This window comes from Talaromyces rugulosus, chromosome II, assembly GCF_013368755.1.
Source record: "Talaromyces rugulosus chromosome II, complete sequence".
Lineage (NCBI taxonomy): Eukaryota > Fungi > Ascomycota > Eurotiomycetes > Eurotiales > Trichocomaceae > Talaromyces > Talaromyces rugulosus.
In genome coordinates, this window is record NC_049562.1 from 2,751,881 (window position 1) to 2,767,874 (window position 15,994).

The following is a 15,994-nucleotide window of genomic DNA, read 5'->3' on the forward strand; positions in this document are numbered from 1 at the left end:
AAATACGCGAGAAAAGAAAGTATATACTACTACTTAGTACTTTCCCCGTACATACGCGAAGAAAGAAGATATGAAAAGTGGGTGGATCGGGATTACGCCATGCAGCAGTGTGGCAGCGGCACGTCCCCCAAAGTTGTTGGTTGGATTGCGATAGTGCGATTCACGAGGGTACTAAACCTATTAAACACTCCTCAGCATGTTAGCTGCTAACCAAAAAGCCGTTCGGCTAGTTGGTCAGTCCTTATTATCCACTAGTATATAGTAAAATAATAACAAAAAGAGTACTATAGATGACCAACCAACAAAACAAATGCATAAACTATCTGTGCTGATTATTAATAGACTTTATATAACAAAAGCCAAGCCCTCTATGCAGAAGGGCTATCAAGACTCAGTACAGTTTAGTCACTTTAGTGATTAGTACTAGTACTCTAGTAGTATCTTTTCCGCTGCGGATGATCAGCAACAAAACTTTGAAGTTCATGAATATCACCTAACAAAGTTAAAAGCGTCGATCCATTTTCAATACAATCCCGCCAGTAGTAGTCATCCTTTTTTTTCTCTTGCAGTTACGCGGCGATACGGAGGTTTCATTCATCTTTTAATAAAGAGCTTGCCAATTTGATTATTTTATTTTAGCTGGTACTATAAATCATTAGTGTTGTTTGTATACATACTATTACCTCATGCGGAAATTTACGAGTACTCTATAGCTTGCGCGATGACTTTCCGCATTAGGAAAATGACAAGAAACCGCATTGATTTCCTAATTTGGTTTAGCGGTTGTTGGCGCGCCCAGAGGGGGGAATCGCTCAGCGAGTGTGTTAACACATGAGCTATTATCACAGCCACAACTCATTAAGTATATAGTGTTGGTATATAAATTATACACATGCTATCATCGAATGGTCTAGATTGGAGGTTGATTCCCGTTTTTTATGTCACGAATACGAATTTATGATGTGCGTCATAATTCCCCGCCAATTAGAGAAATATAGATTAAGAATACGAATAATCGAAATCGATCCCCCTCTTTTCTACCCCATTTTTTTTGGGCAGTGCATCAGCCTCGGTCGACAGAACAGGAAGGAGAAAGAAAAAAAAAAACACGAGAAATATAGACCGGTCGCGATAGTCTCAATGGCAGCCTAGTTAATTAACAGCCAAGGACTCGGCCTCGTGTTGCACCAACGTATGAAGAAAAAAAAGGATCCGAGTGCCCATCACAAAGCTGAAGGCTGAATTGAAGGCTGAAAAAAAAAAAACCCAAAAAATGAAAAGTATCCGAACAAATTCAACAAATAAAAATAATAAATGATCGCTTTGCGTGGGTCTTTGTCTCTCGCAACAAGTACTGCTTTTTGTTTTCTACAGCCTGCTTCAGCCCTACCAGACCCAACAAGCTGAATGGTTGGTCAGGTTTAGAATGATGATTCAGCAGAAGTGTACGACGTACGTACATTGCCGCCAAGGCTAAACTTATTCAGGTAAGAAAGAAAAGGTCTATTCCAAAATGGTTTAGGCGTGATGAAGGTTAAAAATGCGATACGTTACCGTACTATTACGGAGTGTAACTCATCGTAAGTTACGGAGTACTAGTGCTACGGACGGAATATTCTTGGCCTCTTCTTGCCACGCACCGGGCCCCAGGGATCTAGCCTCTTATTATACTACCGAGTCCCAAGCCAATTAAGCTGCGGGAAAGACGGGTCCACCCAAACCCTAAACCCGCTTCGTATATAGTACTATATTAGTATACAAAGCCACCAAAGCACGTCGTAGTGAATGAGGCTTAATTCGCCCTTTCTTTTTTTTCTCTTATCGCAAAAAGTGCTACTACCGCCAACAAAGAGGCACTAGTGTGCCTCTTTGTTGGCGAGCGGCAGAGCCTCGTAATTGGTAAACGAGAGGGAAACACGAGACGACACGACACGGCTATCATTCACCCCAGCGGACTAGCAGACTAGCCCCCGGCTTAGTTAAAAAGTTGTTTAATTCTAAAACAGAACAGAGTTATTCGACCCAAACAAAAAGCCAAGACTCAAGTGCTGTCGATGGATTTCCTAGCCGGCAAAGGTGGATCGCTACGAATACTGGATCCTGCAACGTGTTAGACGTTGAGTACTCTGTAGCCTAGTACATACTACTACCTTTACGGAGTACAGCTTAATTCCACTACGCTAATGCTCCGTAGGAATACTAAATAGTGACCAGTACTACGACTACTACGGTACTCAGGGTATCTGGCAATCTGCAAGAGCTATGCCGGCATGTCCGACGGTGAACCGCAGTCCGTTCCCCGATGTCTTATCGATCATCATAATACAGAGCTATTACTACGCAGCTAGCGGGTGTCAAAAATGCAGGATCGTGATGATGTACATGGATTCCGTAATGATGCATTGTCGCAATGCGGAACAAATCCGTGATCTGATGATTAATGCTACTTCTCTTTACATCAATTGACTCATCCTTTTGTACGTAGTAGGTATTGGCTGATCTTCAGTCTTACTGATAAAAGACATACATCAGTGGCAACATGTTCGCAAAATAACCGTAGTAGCAGAAAAAAGATTCTGCACGGCCATGCCCATGCATGTCGCCATTCTTCAAAAGCATCGTGATGAGCTATCTGCTCGCGTCGGTTTGCCAATTTAAAAAAAAAAAAAAAAAAAAAAAAAAAGTTAGGACGTCAAACTAATGCTGCAGGCTGCGGGAATCTAGTATGTCCGATCCGACGCTTTTTCTGGCCAGTTTTGGTGACTGCAGGTGAAACATACTAGCCACACCCCTCTTCTGTTCCAAACTGCATCAAATACCGAGATGATTGACATGATTGACAACGATAGTCGCATCTGTGATGGACCATGACGGAGTCACAGGATGGAGGAGTTAGTCTAACCCCCACGCTTCCTTTTCACCGGGCATCGAGAACAACGTGGAAGAAATGGTTGAGGTGCAGGTCGGGCGTCGCACGTGGCGTGACGATCGGATTAATTTTTATTTATTATTATTCATAAAAAATTAATCATAATAGCGGATTGAATAATAATGCGATTGCCGTACGGTAAACTGACTGTATCGCTTAGTATTAATTACGCCGGGACGGCTTATTATAGCGGTCAAAGCCTCCTTATTTTCCCAATCCAACACTGTTTTATGTTTTGCGTGTCAGCACTCAAATTCAAGGTTTGAGACCTGTTGCTGAAAGAAGATGAATAATGCTGTTCTTGTCGTTTGTACACAATTCATTAAGGACGGACCCCATTCCGCAATCCTCTACTCAGTACTCTTTTGTCAAAGGAGTAAATCAAACATAACTACTTGGTACTAATTGTCATGGAATATTCGCCACCGGTCTAGATCTGCACCATCCAAAGGCTAAATAGCTAATCAATACTGAAAACGAAAAAGAACAGCGTCGGGTTTCGCTCGAATGCCCGCCGTAGGAACCCTAAAGCGGAAAGGAGACAAAAGGTGCTGACCCGCTATAATAATGGTGCGGATTCTGGATGTCTGCATCCATAGTAGGATTTTCATCCATGCATATAATAATTAGCCCCGCGGGGATAGTACTACTATCAGAAATGCTAATTCATATCCCTGTCTAGTCCGTACAACTACAGATCATGTTGGTACTATGGTAGTAGTGTTGGTATATACCACTTGTTTAGGTACGCTCCTTTCAATTTTCGAAGCATCAATTAATTCCTTTCATTCCAGCCGATACTCCATGTGATTCTACAAGAAAGCTAAAATAAACAAACTATCAATTGTTCGCTATGATGTATTTCTGTCCACATATTAAACATCCCAAAGAACAGATATGAAAAGAGAAAGAGAGAAAAAAATAATAAAGAAAAAGAGGGGAAACCCGGGAAAAAATACGAATAATTTAACCACCCTCCCCATTTGCCGTCGTGCGATCTGGATTGCTTGGTGGTATGTGCCTACGTTTCCGCATAGGGGCCTTTCTCCTCATGTCGATGACGGACTGCTGTGAGCCAGCAGGGGCTGATCCCATTTCGGTATCGCCATCGTGATACTCTTCATCCTCATCGGCTCCGTTCGTGGCATAGTATATAGCTGATTCGTCCAGTTCGTTGATATCCCGCGGCTTCATACGAAGCCACTGCATCCGAGGTCCGGATTTGGCCCGCTCAGAAACTCGAAACCCGTAAATACGAGGCTCGTAGATCTTGCCAGCTCCCAATCCTAGCGCAAAGTTGGATGTCAACATCCCGTTGATTTGAGCTGGCTGGTTTGGCGCTTGCTCCGTGCTTGCAGCCGTCAGTGCAATTGACGAGTTTAGCGACGGCGACCGTGACTGGGCCGCCAGTGAAGCACTTAGCGAGGCTGGCGATAATATGCTTTCTGCCCGATCTCCGCCCACATCAAGTTCTGGGAACGTCATGAAGAAAAGACAGCCAAATGTCGTCCCGAAAAAGGCACCGTCAACAGATTGAAATCGACTGTTTGGCGGCGTGTAGATGTCGTAGCAGCTGGGGCAAAAGAGCTTGACCGTTTCCTGGCCAGGCGTATCCGTGCGGCCGACAGGAAGCACTTTGCAGCCATTGCAGTTGACCCGGGGACAGACACCGAAATGGTCGACCTCGTATTTTTCAAGCATCTGCTGGATCCCGGGCCGCGATGTGATATAACGTTGGTGGATCAGTCCATACAGCAACTCCGCCGAGCTCTCAATCACGCTGAGGTCGCTTGCAACTCGCATATGCTTTCGGTCACCAGCTCGCCTGTATCCTAGCGGTTTCTCCTCCCCAAGTGGCACATCCTCATCGTCATCTTCGTCTTCCTCCTCGTCCTCCTCATCATCATCCTCCGGCTCAACATCTAGAATCATTTCCAAAGCTTCTTTATACATAGGCACTTGTGATTGCAACCCGGTCAAATTGAAATCGTCTTCAATAAAATCTTCCGACACTTCCGCAAAATACTCGTGACCCATAAGCGAACAAAATGAGGTGATCCATGATTCCGGGGGCCCCTCAGAAGACGACATGGTGAAGGAACCAGAGTCTGTCGATGGCGTAGACGTGGATGCTTGGCTAAACTCTAGCCTTTCGAGGCCTTCGGCCAGTGCTTGCGCTACTTCTCCAGACACGTTGCCGGAGATGTGGCCGAGCCCGTTTGGAGGTATACGAGAGGGAGAAAAAAAAATCGATTTGGAGAAAAGTTCGCTTAAATATTCGGCTTTCGACTCGTTCTCAACACTTGTATATTCACGTCGGATAAGGCCCTTTTCTGCCTGATGTGTGACCTTGAATAGTTGCACAAAACAACATCAAGTGACTGGCGCGAAAATAAATTTCCTAGACGTGAAATTGCTTTTGTTGGTACCACTGCCGTGGACACCGGATGGACGGACAAACGGATGAGAAAAACGAGTAAACAGCCCCTCTCTGGTGACCCGGTAGATTCTCGAAGGCGTTTCTTATAAGCGAATTGTCAATATCGCGAGTGGCCGGTTGGCGTTCCTTGCAGCGAGCGATTAGTTCGGATAGCGGGGTAGTGCCAAGTGGCGGAGAACAGGTGCGAATATCGTAAATTAACGAGGCAGCACAATAGAATGGGGTCCTTGACAGCAAGAAAGGATATACGTCGCTCACGGGTACATCGACATGGTGGTGTTCAGTCCAAGATCGGGATCTCAGGTGCTGCGATTGCTCATCGCAGCTTGTGCGGTCGACGCTGCGCCGCCGCGGATATGAGGTCACGTGATATCTTCACGCCTCGGCTTGAAAGCTGGTGGTTGACGCAATACTCGTAGATAAAAAATTGTTTGCTGTGATTCGTAATGTGTATGTCGCATATTTACAGTTACTTTTATAGCTAATAGGCCTTGGTAAACTGTCTTGGGTAATCCAAATTACTATATACATCAACCCGTTCAATCACATGAGATTTCTGAGCACGCGAGAGAATTCTGCGTCGCTACTGAGTACACCAGCTAAGCCTTCGCCAGAATTTTGTATGTCGGTGTCGTGGGGGACGAATGTGTTGAAGTTGTCTGGTCCGAATGAGCCCGATGCCCCAACAGCTTCAAAAAGATTCGTAAGTTCATGGCTCATTTGAAGTCCATTCATCGGACTGTTGCCCAGCTCGGATATTGGCCCCAAACCCTCATACACCGACATGTCTTCGATTGGATGTCCCGCGAGTCCGGCCATTGCAACAGCCGCGTTGGAATGAGGATCATTGCCATCCGTTCCAATGTTTCGTCCAAAGACACCCAGCTTCTCGGCAATCCTGCGAACTCCTTTGATAGTATTCCACAGTCGCTTTGATATGTAAGATTTGGTAGTGAACTCGCTGACAAGATTCAATGCCATGTAAAATTCATCCCGGGCCTGTTCGTTAAATTCGGTGGGGGCATGACAGACGGCAAGAAATAAAACGGCGAGAGCGGCCACCAAGAAATAATTGAAACAGATTTGCTGGGTTTTGTAAATATCAGAGGTCTGGTTTAGTCGAGTCAAAACTCGAATGGTATCTTTTGCGATATCAACAACAGTTTGAGCATAGTTTCGGTGTTCGACAATGCTCGACGAAGAATGCAAGACTGGTCGAAAGATCAGGATACGCAAGTGATTCATGCGCAAGTACAACAGCACCCGCAGTCGTTGCATTCCTCGACTGACTGGGCGACTGGTTGGGTTGCCATTGCTGGTGGAATCCGATGGAAGCATGACACTCTCCGGTACATGCTTGTACCACTGACACACCTGGTAGTCCAAAAACCCAATTTCTTCTCTCTTCACATCCGTTGAACCTTCATAACCTAGACCGGAGTACCATATTTTTGAGCTAAGACGGCCATAAGCAACCATACTCCTCAAATACGGCAGCGAATCATCCTGTCTCTTTATAAGCACAATCGAAACAAGAATTTCTGATTTTTTTTCTTGTCAATTACTCACAGGTTCTGGGAGGCTCGGATCAATATCATCATCTTGGATAACAAACGGCAAACCTGTACCAAAGCTCCATCGCCGGTCAAGGCTGTACACAGACCAAAATAGTCGAGTGATTCGTGGCCAATCGGCCTCGACTGGAAAGGTTTTCATAATAGCATCGCGACGATGTAATCCCAGCTCAAGACACATTCGAGCAGCTAATCCGATTATGCGATATGACATGATATCATTGTATGTGTGAAAGTAGTACGTCGCCTGTAAAACGAGGTTAGCATACAGAGTCAAAAAGAATATAAATTATCCACAGGGAGATATCAATCACGCACAACAATTGTAAGTAGCTGGACAGATTTGACATCGACAGGTTCTAGCATCTTAGCGTAAAAGATCGGCTTGACATTCTCGAATAAGCGTTGTGCAAGGTTGCTTTGCCCATTCCCTTCAAGCACCAATGTTGTAGCTAGTATCATCTTGAGGTTAAGCGTGTCATCATCCTGTACACCATCTAACCCTGGAACATGACGTTTTGCAAACCCTGTTCTATGGGCTGCTTCTAGGAAATGATAAAGTAGATTTGTTCGTGCAATGACCTTGTCAATGTCGAATATAGGATACATCAAACCGATTTCCTCTTCATATACTTTGCATAAACGGATAGCTTCTTCTCGTCGGATGAACCATATCGGGTCTTTGGAAGGAAACATTGCAACTATTTGCGATGTCGTTGCTTGGTTGAGATCGAGTTGGGGCGTTTCAGGTGGAATAGGGGTTAGGTCATCGTGCATTGCATCTTCATTAGGCGCAATCCCCATATGCTCAAGGCTAGATCTAGCCACGTCAAAATTGAAAGCCGAGCTTGTCGGGCCGTGGAAGCGGGGGTGCTTGGATCGCATGCGATTTAGAGACGCAGGCAGTGCTTGAGCGGGCGAAAGAGACTCTGCATGGGCGCTGTTACCGGTGAATGGCTCGAAAGGAGCCGAGTCTAGTGGTGACGCCCTTTGCGAACTCAGCTCGTTCAATTTCGAGAAAAGAGTGTTGACCTGTCCCTCCAGCGTGCCAATCTGGTCTTTCATTGATCGATATTCACTGTTCCGGAGTCAGCATTTTATCAGGCACTTAAATGGCGGGGCAGGCAGACTCTGATTCCTTAAAGTTCCCATTGCAACAATTCGGGGCGTAGAGGCCTAGAATGAGGATTAGAAGGCTGGTATCAGAGAATAGGTAGGTACGTTTGTACTGACATTCCAGGTTAAGATGCCCGCAGCGCTGGCAAGGAACCTGGCCATTGCACTTGATCTTGCGTCGCTTGCATTCGTTACTAGCAGGGGACACATGGAGTAAGCAAGGATACTTGAGCGAGTTGCAGGCATGGGAATCAATTCCGGGGTTTTAGGCAGCGCATAGCGCGCTCTCCACCTTACCATGCGATTGAGATGTATCGATTCCGCTTTGCACGAATGTGTGTTCCGCTCTGCGATTCGGCCTTTCTTTTGGGGTCCCCGTCGGGCGTGGCTACCGTGGCTGGTGGAGAAGAACCGTTGGGATGAGGAGATTCAGAGGCCATCTCTGCGAGTGTTCTCAGCAATTCAGCGGCGGTGATGCGGCGCGAAAGCGACGAGCGTCGTGGACGGAAAGCAGCGTTGTTCGGGTGCGGAATTCGCTCCAGCGGTCAGTTGCGGGCGGGGTCGCTCCTGCCGCCCACTTAACTTTAACTGTTTGTGTACGCATCGTTCCGCTTTGCTTCGACTACGACTTCTTTTACACCTTACAGCTAGACAGCTATTTCATCGCTCTTTACTGCGGATAACTTTATTTGCATGTTCTAGGTAAAAACGACCTCGAGCTACCTACGCCGCAAGACGATTTGCCTTGGCTATCATCGAGCTTAACCCTCGAGTGATGGCCTGAACAACAGCTGTCTTGATAGCCTGGACCGCTGCAGGGCGCCTCTTTGACCAGATATAGAATCCGAGCACCGCTGTCAACAATGATCCGCGAGCCAGCTGTCTTCTCCTACGTCTTTTGATACCTTCCGGCGTGAGCTTGACGTCCCAGTGGCGCCATACGGGGAACATGGATCGCAGCATGTAATCAACCTGGGAGAATCTGGAGGCGAGAACTGTCAGCAAGCAAACTTCTACTCAAATTCTAAGTGACTAAGATGACTTACGGATACACTGTTGAATTCCAACCATTTGCTTTCGTGTACCAACTGGTGCAGCCGCTCAAAAAGGTCGTGTGCTTGAGTTCGTTTTGCACTTTTTCTGTCCATTCTCTTTCGGCTTCTTCTTTCACCTCCCAGGTGCTGACAGACCCGTCGAGGATTGGCTTTATGAACTTCAAGCTGTATTGGACTGCGTTTTCGCTTGCCAGAATCACGCTTGTGTGGCCAGTGGCCATGTTCGGACCGAAAATCATAAAAAAGTTGGGGAATTTGTCCATGGCAATGCCGAGATAAGCCTGAGGCCCGCCTCGCTGTTCCCACAAATCATGGAGATTCTGCCCGTCTTTTCCCACAACGCAGAGTGGATGAAGCCATTCATTCGTTCGATATCCATTTGCTAGAACAATAACGTCAGCGGGCAGTTGTACATCCTCGTCGTCAGCCGTCTCCTTTCCTTCCTGAGGAGGGTATTGCTGGGGTCCAAGTGTGACGCTTCGGGCCTGGACGCTTTTGAGGCGGCGAGAGGTCAATTCGACCTTTGGGTGATGCAAGCTCCTATACCATTCCCCACCAATGACGCGCCGCTTGCAACCGAGGGTATAATTTGGTTCTAAAATATCGAAATATTTGGAGGGAGCTAGCTTTCTCATATACTGCCGGGATATTTCCTCCATGCCGGGTCGATGCTTTCGAGTGTAGTCCGTGTTGGCAAATGTGGTAAAGAACTGGCGTTCTATAACCACGAAAAAGAGAAACCGTACCATGCGCATCAGACCAGGTACATTTCGCATCAAGGGTGGGGCGTATTTTTTCCAACGCCTGGTAGATTCTGGATCGTCCTTAAAAGGTCTTACCCATGGCGGAGTTCTCATCAATTGCGTGACGGATTTGACATCGTAGGGATCCCTGACGAGACCTGAGACGACCTGAGCAGCACTAGCTCCAGATCCCAGGACGACCACTTCTTTGCCTGTCACATCCACATCCTCTTTCCATTTAGCCGTGTGGATGATATCGCCTTCAAAGCCGTCCCACCCGGGAATGTCCTTTGGAATCATATTCGGCTCAACTAATCCACCCACAGCGCTAATGGCAATCTTGGATCGCACGATCTCGGTGGCGATATAGATACTATTCTCACCGTCCGCGGCGACTTTATTTCGACGGTCTAGCTCTGACCAGTCTCCTGCTCCGGGTACGAGATAAGCCAAGGTAATTTGCCATTCCTCCTCTTCTTCCAACCATCTCAGCTCCCTCACCTCGGTGTGGAGCTGGATTTTGTCTACAATTTCATACTTGGCACAAACATTCGCCAGGTATTCTGCGATTTCCGAGCCAGGTGGATGTGCCGATGTCCAGTTCGGGTTCTGCGCGAATGAGAAAGAATAGCAGATGGCCGGACTGCGTGCGTACGGTTATCTTTTCCTGCTCGCCTCAAAGACTTGGTGATCGAATACATACATGTCACAGGCAACCCCGGGGTATCTGTTGATCCACCATGTGCCACCGATACCTGACTGACGGTCAAATATGCGGAACTGATCGAATCCAAGGACCTCCTTTAGCTGGCATCCCATAGCAATTCCCGACTCTCCTGCGCCGACAATGACGACAGGGTAGTAGGTGTATGCATTCTTAGTATACGCACTTTGTCTGCGAATCGACGCCATAAGTGTAGGATGCTGATACGTTTCAGGAGAGTTTGTAAAAACTCGAGTACAGATCAACGACCCAAGGTTTCGTTATTATAAACAAGACCGCTTTACCTCGGGACCGAGGATCTGTAGGTACTAGTATTATTCTTAAAGCGGGGAACACACAAAGGTCTGGATGCGGAGTAACCGTAGATCTTTAATCCACATAGATAGTAGACTAATGATCTGAACTATTGGCTTTGTGTTCTTTTAGCGTTTCACAATTTGCACAACTCGATTATCCCTTACTCTTCATATGACTATGTGGAGTATGAGGCCGAGGATTCGATCCCATTGGGAAATAGCAAAGGACTTGTCGATTGTACTATGGAATATTAATCCCTTTTTACCGTGACTGAGCCAGTCCTCTGTCTCCTTTTCGTAAATTTCTGCTAGGAGAACAGCAGCGATGTTACACAACAGCATTAGTTTATCGTGTATCCAGGTAGTAGATGGCCTGGCCAATCGTGGGTAGCGACTTCAGACCCACTCGCTAGCATAACCGAGTTACAGCTTCACGTTCTTCTTGGACGAATCCAACAACACCCGCATTTCTTGTGTGATTCTGTTGAAGCAAGCACTTCCTCGAATTGCTTATGAGCTTTACGCTGAAATGGACTTGCCATCGGGTGTCCCGGCTGTCACCATGCATGCGACCACCACCTTCAATCGCGAATAGCTCGCGCTTTCTCTCCACGCATACACCGATACCGACATACGCGCCACTCGAGACACTGAGCGATCCCAGCATCGAAGAATTCCAAAAACAATGCTTTGAGCCAGAGCACCCGGCAGTTTTAAATTTGCCAGCCTTGCGCGCGCTGCCCGCTCGACACAACTGGTTCGCGCCTTCTTCTTCGTCGTCGTCGTCGTCGTCATTCCATCTCAATTACGACTACTTTGAGCAACATGCCGATACCCCGGTGCCGCTAGAGCTTTCCTCTACAAACAACGCGCAAAGTGCAGATGGAAGCAATGGGTCGCAGTTCAAGCGCTTCCAAGCTCCCCTGTGGACCTTTGTGGACTGGACCCGGTCGTCAACGACTACTACCTCCACCACCACCACGGCACCATTCCGTCTCTATCTAGCTCAATGCCAACTCACCGATCTCCCTAGTCAGCTGCAAACCGACATTCCCACACCGGAAATAGTAAGCAAGGCTGGCAAGGGCGATATTTACGATACCAACATCTGGCTCGGCCTTCCCCCTACATACACGCCTCTCCATCAAGACCCCAATCCGAACCTATTCGTCCAACTCGTTGGTACAAAACACGTGCGACTTTTACCGCCAGATGCTGGATTAAAACTGTTTGCGCGAGTGCGGAGCCAGCTCGGTAGGGACGCTGGTCGAGGTGCGGCTGTTTTCCGGGGTGATGAGATGATGCAGGGCCGTGAAAGGGAACTTTTGGAAAGGACAGTTTGGATGGATGATGGTTCTTTTTATTCTTCCGAGGTCCCTGGGTATGAAGCTGTTTTGAACGGTGGGGATGCGCTCTTTATCCCAAAGGGGTGGTGGCATAGTATCAAGGGGGTTGGAGAGGGTATCACTGCTTCTGTGAGTTTTTTTTTTTGCCGTTTTTTCTTCTTATATACGTTGAATTAGCGCTAACATGGACAAGGTCAACTGGTGGTTCAGGTAAACCCCAATTTTTAAGACTAGCACGAATAGTCATGTATTTTTTATCTATAATTACAGTGACAACTGCGACCAAGAGCGTTTGCATGGGTATAAATCTCGGCAATAATCATTATGCTATATCACAGAATATCCTAAAGGACAGGGTGTGTGTATCTCATGAAAAACGAACGCCATTCGATGGATCCCACGCTCCGGGCCCAGGGCCTCCTCCTTGCTTTGGACCACCACCCCGTCCAGGCTGGGTATTCCCAGGTGCGGGCATAAGCCCGCCGAATCGAATGCCCATTTCCGGTGACCAAACACCTGCATTGGCCACGGGGGGTGGCGCAACATTAGCTCGCGTGGGCAGCGGAGCCGTTAGAGGCTCCTGTGGCGCGGCCGGGGGAGCTGGTCGAGATTGGAGCGGAGGCTGCTGCGTATACAGCGAGGAGGCAGGTTGTGCAGAAGGTGGTGATGCTACTACTGACTTTTGCTGCTGGTGGTGCGGAGGACGATGTTGTTGTTGTGTAGTGGATATATTGAGCGAGGCCATTGCTGCTGCGTTTGTGATGTCACTGCTCGCCCTGTTAGCCCGTCCGTCTTGACAACACTGTGATTTTTTTTTTTTGCTCCCAACTTACTTCTCCAATTGACTCGCTTCCATCCGCCGTTGGTGAACAAACGACTTGCAGTCGTCTCTAAACCGGCCCACAATCTTTGCCAGGTCGTTGTAAAACTTGCGTCCCACGTCGACATTCGAAATGAGTTCCTTGTACTTTGCGTATCCATTTTCGAGTTCCTGTAGGGCCTTTTCTCGTTCTTTACTTGATGTATCGCCGCGTCGTGCTTTGTTGAAGTTGCGGTTCGCTTCTTGGACTTGTGTCTCCAGTTGGTCCTGTTCGTTTTGCTCTTGGGCAAGCATCACCATGTCCGAGTCATACAAGTGAAGTTGTTCTTCGAATAAACTCTCAAACTGGCTGGCTTCGATTGGTTGCATTGGGAATTGTCTTTCGAGCCGGGCCGTTTCCTTTAGCAGCGCAGAATCTTTATGCCGTTAGAAATTTCCCAAAAAATAAAATAAAAAGAATACTACAAAAACAGAAATCACTCACTGATATCATCCGAGCGAGCCTTCTCCTTGAGAATATTAATGCGTCGCTTGCGTCGGTTTTCAAGCCGGCCAACTTCATTGAGACTGCTTCTCAGCCTGCTCGACTCCCTTTCCAGCTCAGGAGTAATAGCCGCCCTTCGAGTGCTGGGCACATATGATTCCAGATCACGGTTGGTGCCTGTCAAAACGCGCAGTACCTGCTCTGCACCTTTTAATTTCTTTGAAATTAGATCATCGGTGCTCTGCGCTGACGAAAAGTATCCGTTGATATCCGTCGCGCTCTGGTAGACTTTCTGCCCGGCTGCTTCAGAGGACAGTCTATCCCATCGATCTGTACCGTATTTGGCGCGAGCGCGATCGTCCTCTTCCTTTTCTGCTGATAGGAGTTCTACTCCTTCTGTATAAAGTGCCTTGTCATTGCTCTTGAGTTGGGCTGTATCTTCGAGAGAGCGGCGTAAAAGAGCGAGTCCGTCTTGTTGGCGGACTTCTTCCGCGTGTGACACAAGTGTAGGCGGTAAGCCAAGCGGTTTCTCTAATGCTTGTAAAGAACCAGGCAGGTTCAGCGACTGTAGTAGGCTAAGAACAAGGGCTTTTAGTAAATTTGACCACGACAAGTTAGGCCGTAAGATAGGCAGAAGTGTACTTACTCTCGAAGCTGATCAGTCATAGACTCCAATTTTCCAATAATGTTTTCATTAACCAGACGGTCACGACGATCTGAATAAATACTAGCCGCAACATGAACGGCATATGGAACGAGCTTGGACAGCAACGGCTGGCCAAGAGGCCCATTGTCCCCTAACATGGAGATGGCGTCTGTCACTTGCGTAGGCGCCTTTGCGGCCACCATGGCGGCACGATCCAGGGGCTTTAGTTCGGATTTGGGTGGTACGGGTAAAAGATAAATCACATCGTTGTCCTTTTCGGCTCGTTTCAAATCCTCCGTAACCCGACTCTTGAGGCCGTTGAGATCGCCCAATACAATACGGTTGATCCATTTGGACTCCTTCAATGCTTCGTTCACGCATCTGAGACTGTCCTGGAGGCGCGCAACTTCTTCGCCATATTTCCTCTTGTCCAAACACTCCAAGGATTGGCGATACTGGGCTGCAGCAGCAAAATGATGGTGTTTGGCCGACATGTGGTGAATCCATTCGGTACTAATAGCGTTAGACTTTACGGCAAAGTCGCTAGCATCGGCATAGAAATCAGAGACTTTGGCAGCGAGTCTCGCGATTGACGCATCTTTCAGGCCATCCTTGACTGCCTTTTGCCAAAAACATTCTTGGGCCTGCGCCAGTAGTAGTTCCTCCAAACTCTGTAGAGTCATTTCATCCATGTCTTCCGGAGGCGATGCGCGAAGATCGGGTAGAATATCCTTTCGAAGGTGGGAGATCACCCCAGCACTCTGCGAAAGGTAATTGCATGCTTGTTTGAGGCCGTCGGCGGTCGTACGGTTCAAGGAGTAGGCAAGCTGCGAATACAGAGCAGCGAGGTTGAATAGTATATTTGCCAGTTCAAATCGTAGGTTATTCTCCGAAACTGTGTTTAAATCCAAACCATATCAGCTTTCAAAAAAGCCTGTTTGATAATCAACGCTGTGGGGTGGGGGAGGGCTGCTCACTCGGCCTCGACGTATTAAATCCGAAAGCAGGATACCAGGAGAAATCGACGCCGACCTATTGCGCATGGAGTTGGCAGGGTTCTGAGTAAAAATAGAAAAACAAGCGATTATAGACATACATCAACTGGAAACTTCCCTCCGAGCCATTTCAGCTGCGCCGCGTAGGTCACCAGTCTGCTCACCCCGCTCACATGAGGCTCCTGCACGTTCACGGCTTCTGTCCGGAGTCGGTCGAGGATGAGCAGGTCGTCTGCAAACATATCTGGCCGCTGGTCATATTTCGAAGAGATGTACTGCGTGATCGCATCCGACAAAGACACGGCGTGAGTGCGCCGAAAGGGCAACTGGAGGATGTTGCTGATGGGCCGAAAATAAGATTAGCCCAAGGAACTTGATGAGGGAGCTTGTAAGGAAGCTGCAGCTTACGATGTCATTCTCGACGGGGATTCACACAGTATACGCTTGGGTTAGCATGAAGTTGATTGCAAAGAAAGCCCCGCGCTGGACATTAATATTTTTCCGGGTGCTTGTTGATTGAAGGTGGATCTGCCCCGGTTTTGGCCTGGCAACAGCGGGATGACGTTGCTGACGGTTCTGCCACCGCCTTATCACCATGTCGTTTACAAGAACCTTCATTTCTTGATATATACTGTCGAGTTTACAATTAATATTTTCTTGTTTATTTTTGGTCTTTTATTCAATTCAATTCGACGTGGCCACAAAGCTCACGGACAAAATTCAAAACATGCAGTACAAGATGAATGCTCCCTGCTTAGCTGTACATGCCAGCTTGTACACAGACAGTATATGCAGCAGATGAAGGTGGTACATAGGAATTCCGTTC

At 47.6% G+C, this 15,994-nt stretch overlaps 4 protein-coding genes across 4 annotated transcripts; 1 reads left to right on the forward strand and 3 right to left on the reverse strand.

Annotated features, from left to right (window-relative positions):
• Window positions 1-3,895: 3,895 nt before the first annotated feature.
• Window positions 3,896-5,020, reverse strand: TRUGW13939_03442 (uncharacterized protein; the record flags this gene model as incomplete). Its single annotated transcript, XM_035486626.1, has 1 exon — window positions 3,896-5,020. The coding sequence occupies one exon, from the start codon at window positions 5,018-5,020 to the stop codon at window positions 3,896-3,898; it is 1,125 nt and encodes a 374-aa protein (XP_035342519.1).
• Window positions 5,021-5,912: 892 nt separating this feature from the next.
• TRUGW13939_03443 (uncharacterized protein) lies at window positions 5,913-10,769 on the reverse strand (the record flags this gene model as incomplete). Its single annotated transcript, XM_035486627.1, has 9 exons — window positions 5,913-6,875; window positions 6,939-7,190; window positions 7,262-8,021; window positions 8,074-8,119; window positions 8,177-8,253; window positions 8,357-8,501; window positions 8,965-9,041; window positions 9,106-10,500; window positions 10,561-10,769. The coding sequence occupies 9 exons, from the start codon at window positions 10,767-10,769 to the stop codon at window positions 5,913-5,915; spliced, it is 3,924 nt and encodes a 1,307-aa protein (XP_035342520.1).
• Window positions 10,770-11,443: 674 nt separating this feature from the next.
• Window positions 11,444-12,437, forward strand: TRUGW13939_03444 (uncharacterized protein; the record flags this gene model as incomplete). The annotated part of the gene is made up of 2 exons (XM_035486628.1): window positions 11,444-12,352; window positions 12,417-12,437. 2 exons carry the CDS (start codon window positions 11,444-11,446, stop codon window positions 12,435-12,437), a joined length of 930 nt encoding a protein of 309 aa, XP_035342521.1.
• A 153-nt stretch (window positions 12,438-12,590) lies between these two features.
• On the reverse strand, window positions 12,591-15,584 carry TRUGW13939_03445 (uncharacterized protein; the record flags this gene model as incomplete). Its single annotated transcript, XM_035486629.1, has 7 exons — window positions 12,591-12,990; window positions 13,057-13,459; window positions 13,528-14,102; window positions 14,174-15,068; window positions 15,151-15,205; window positions 15,270-15,507; window positions 15,577-15,584. The coding sequence occupies 7 exons, from the start codon at window positions 15,582-15,584 to the stop codon at window positions 12,591-12,593; spliced, it is 2,574 nt and encodes an 857-aa protein (XP_035342522.1).
• Between the last annotated feature and the right edge of the window lie 410 nt (window positions 15,585-15,994).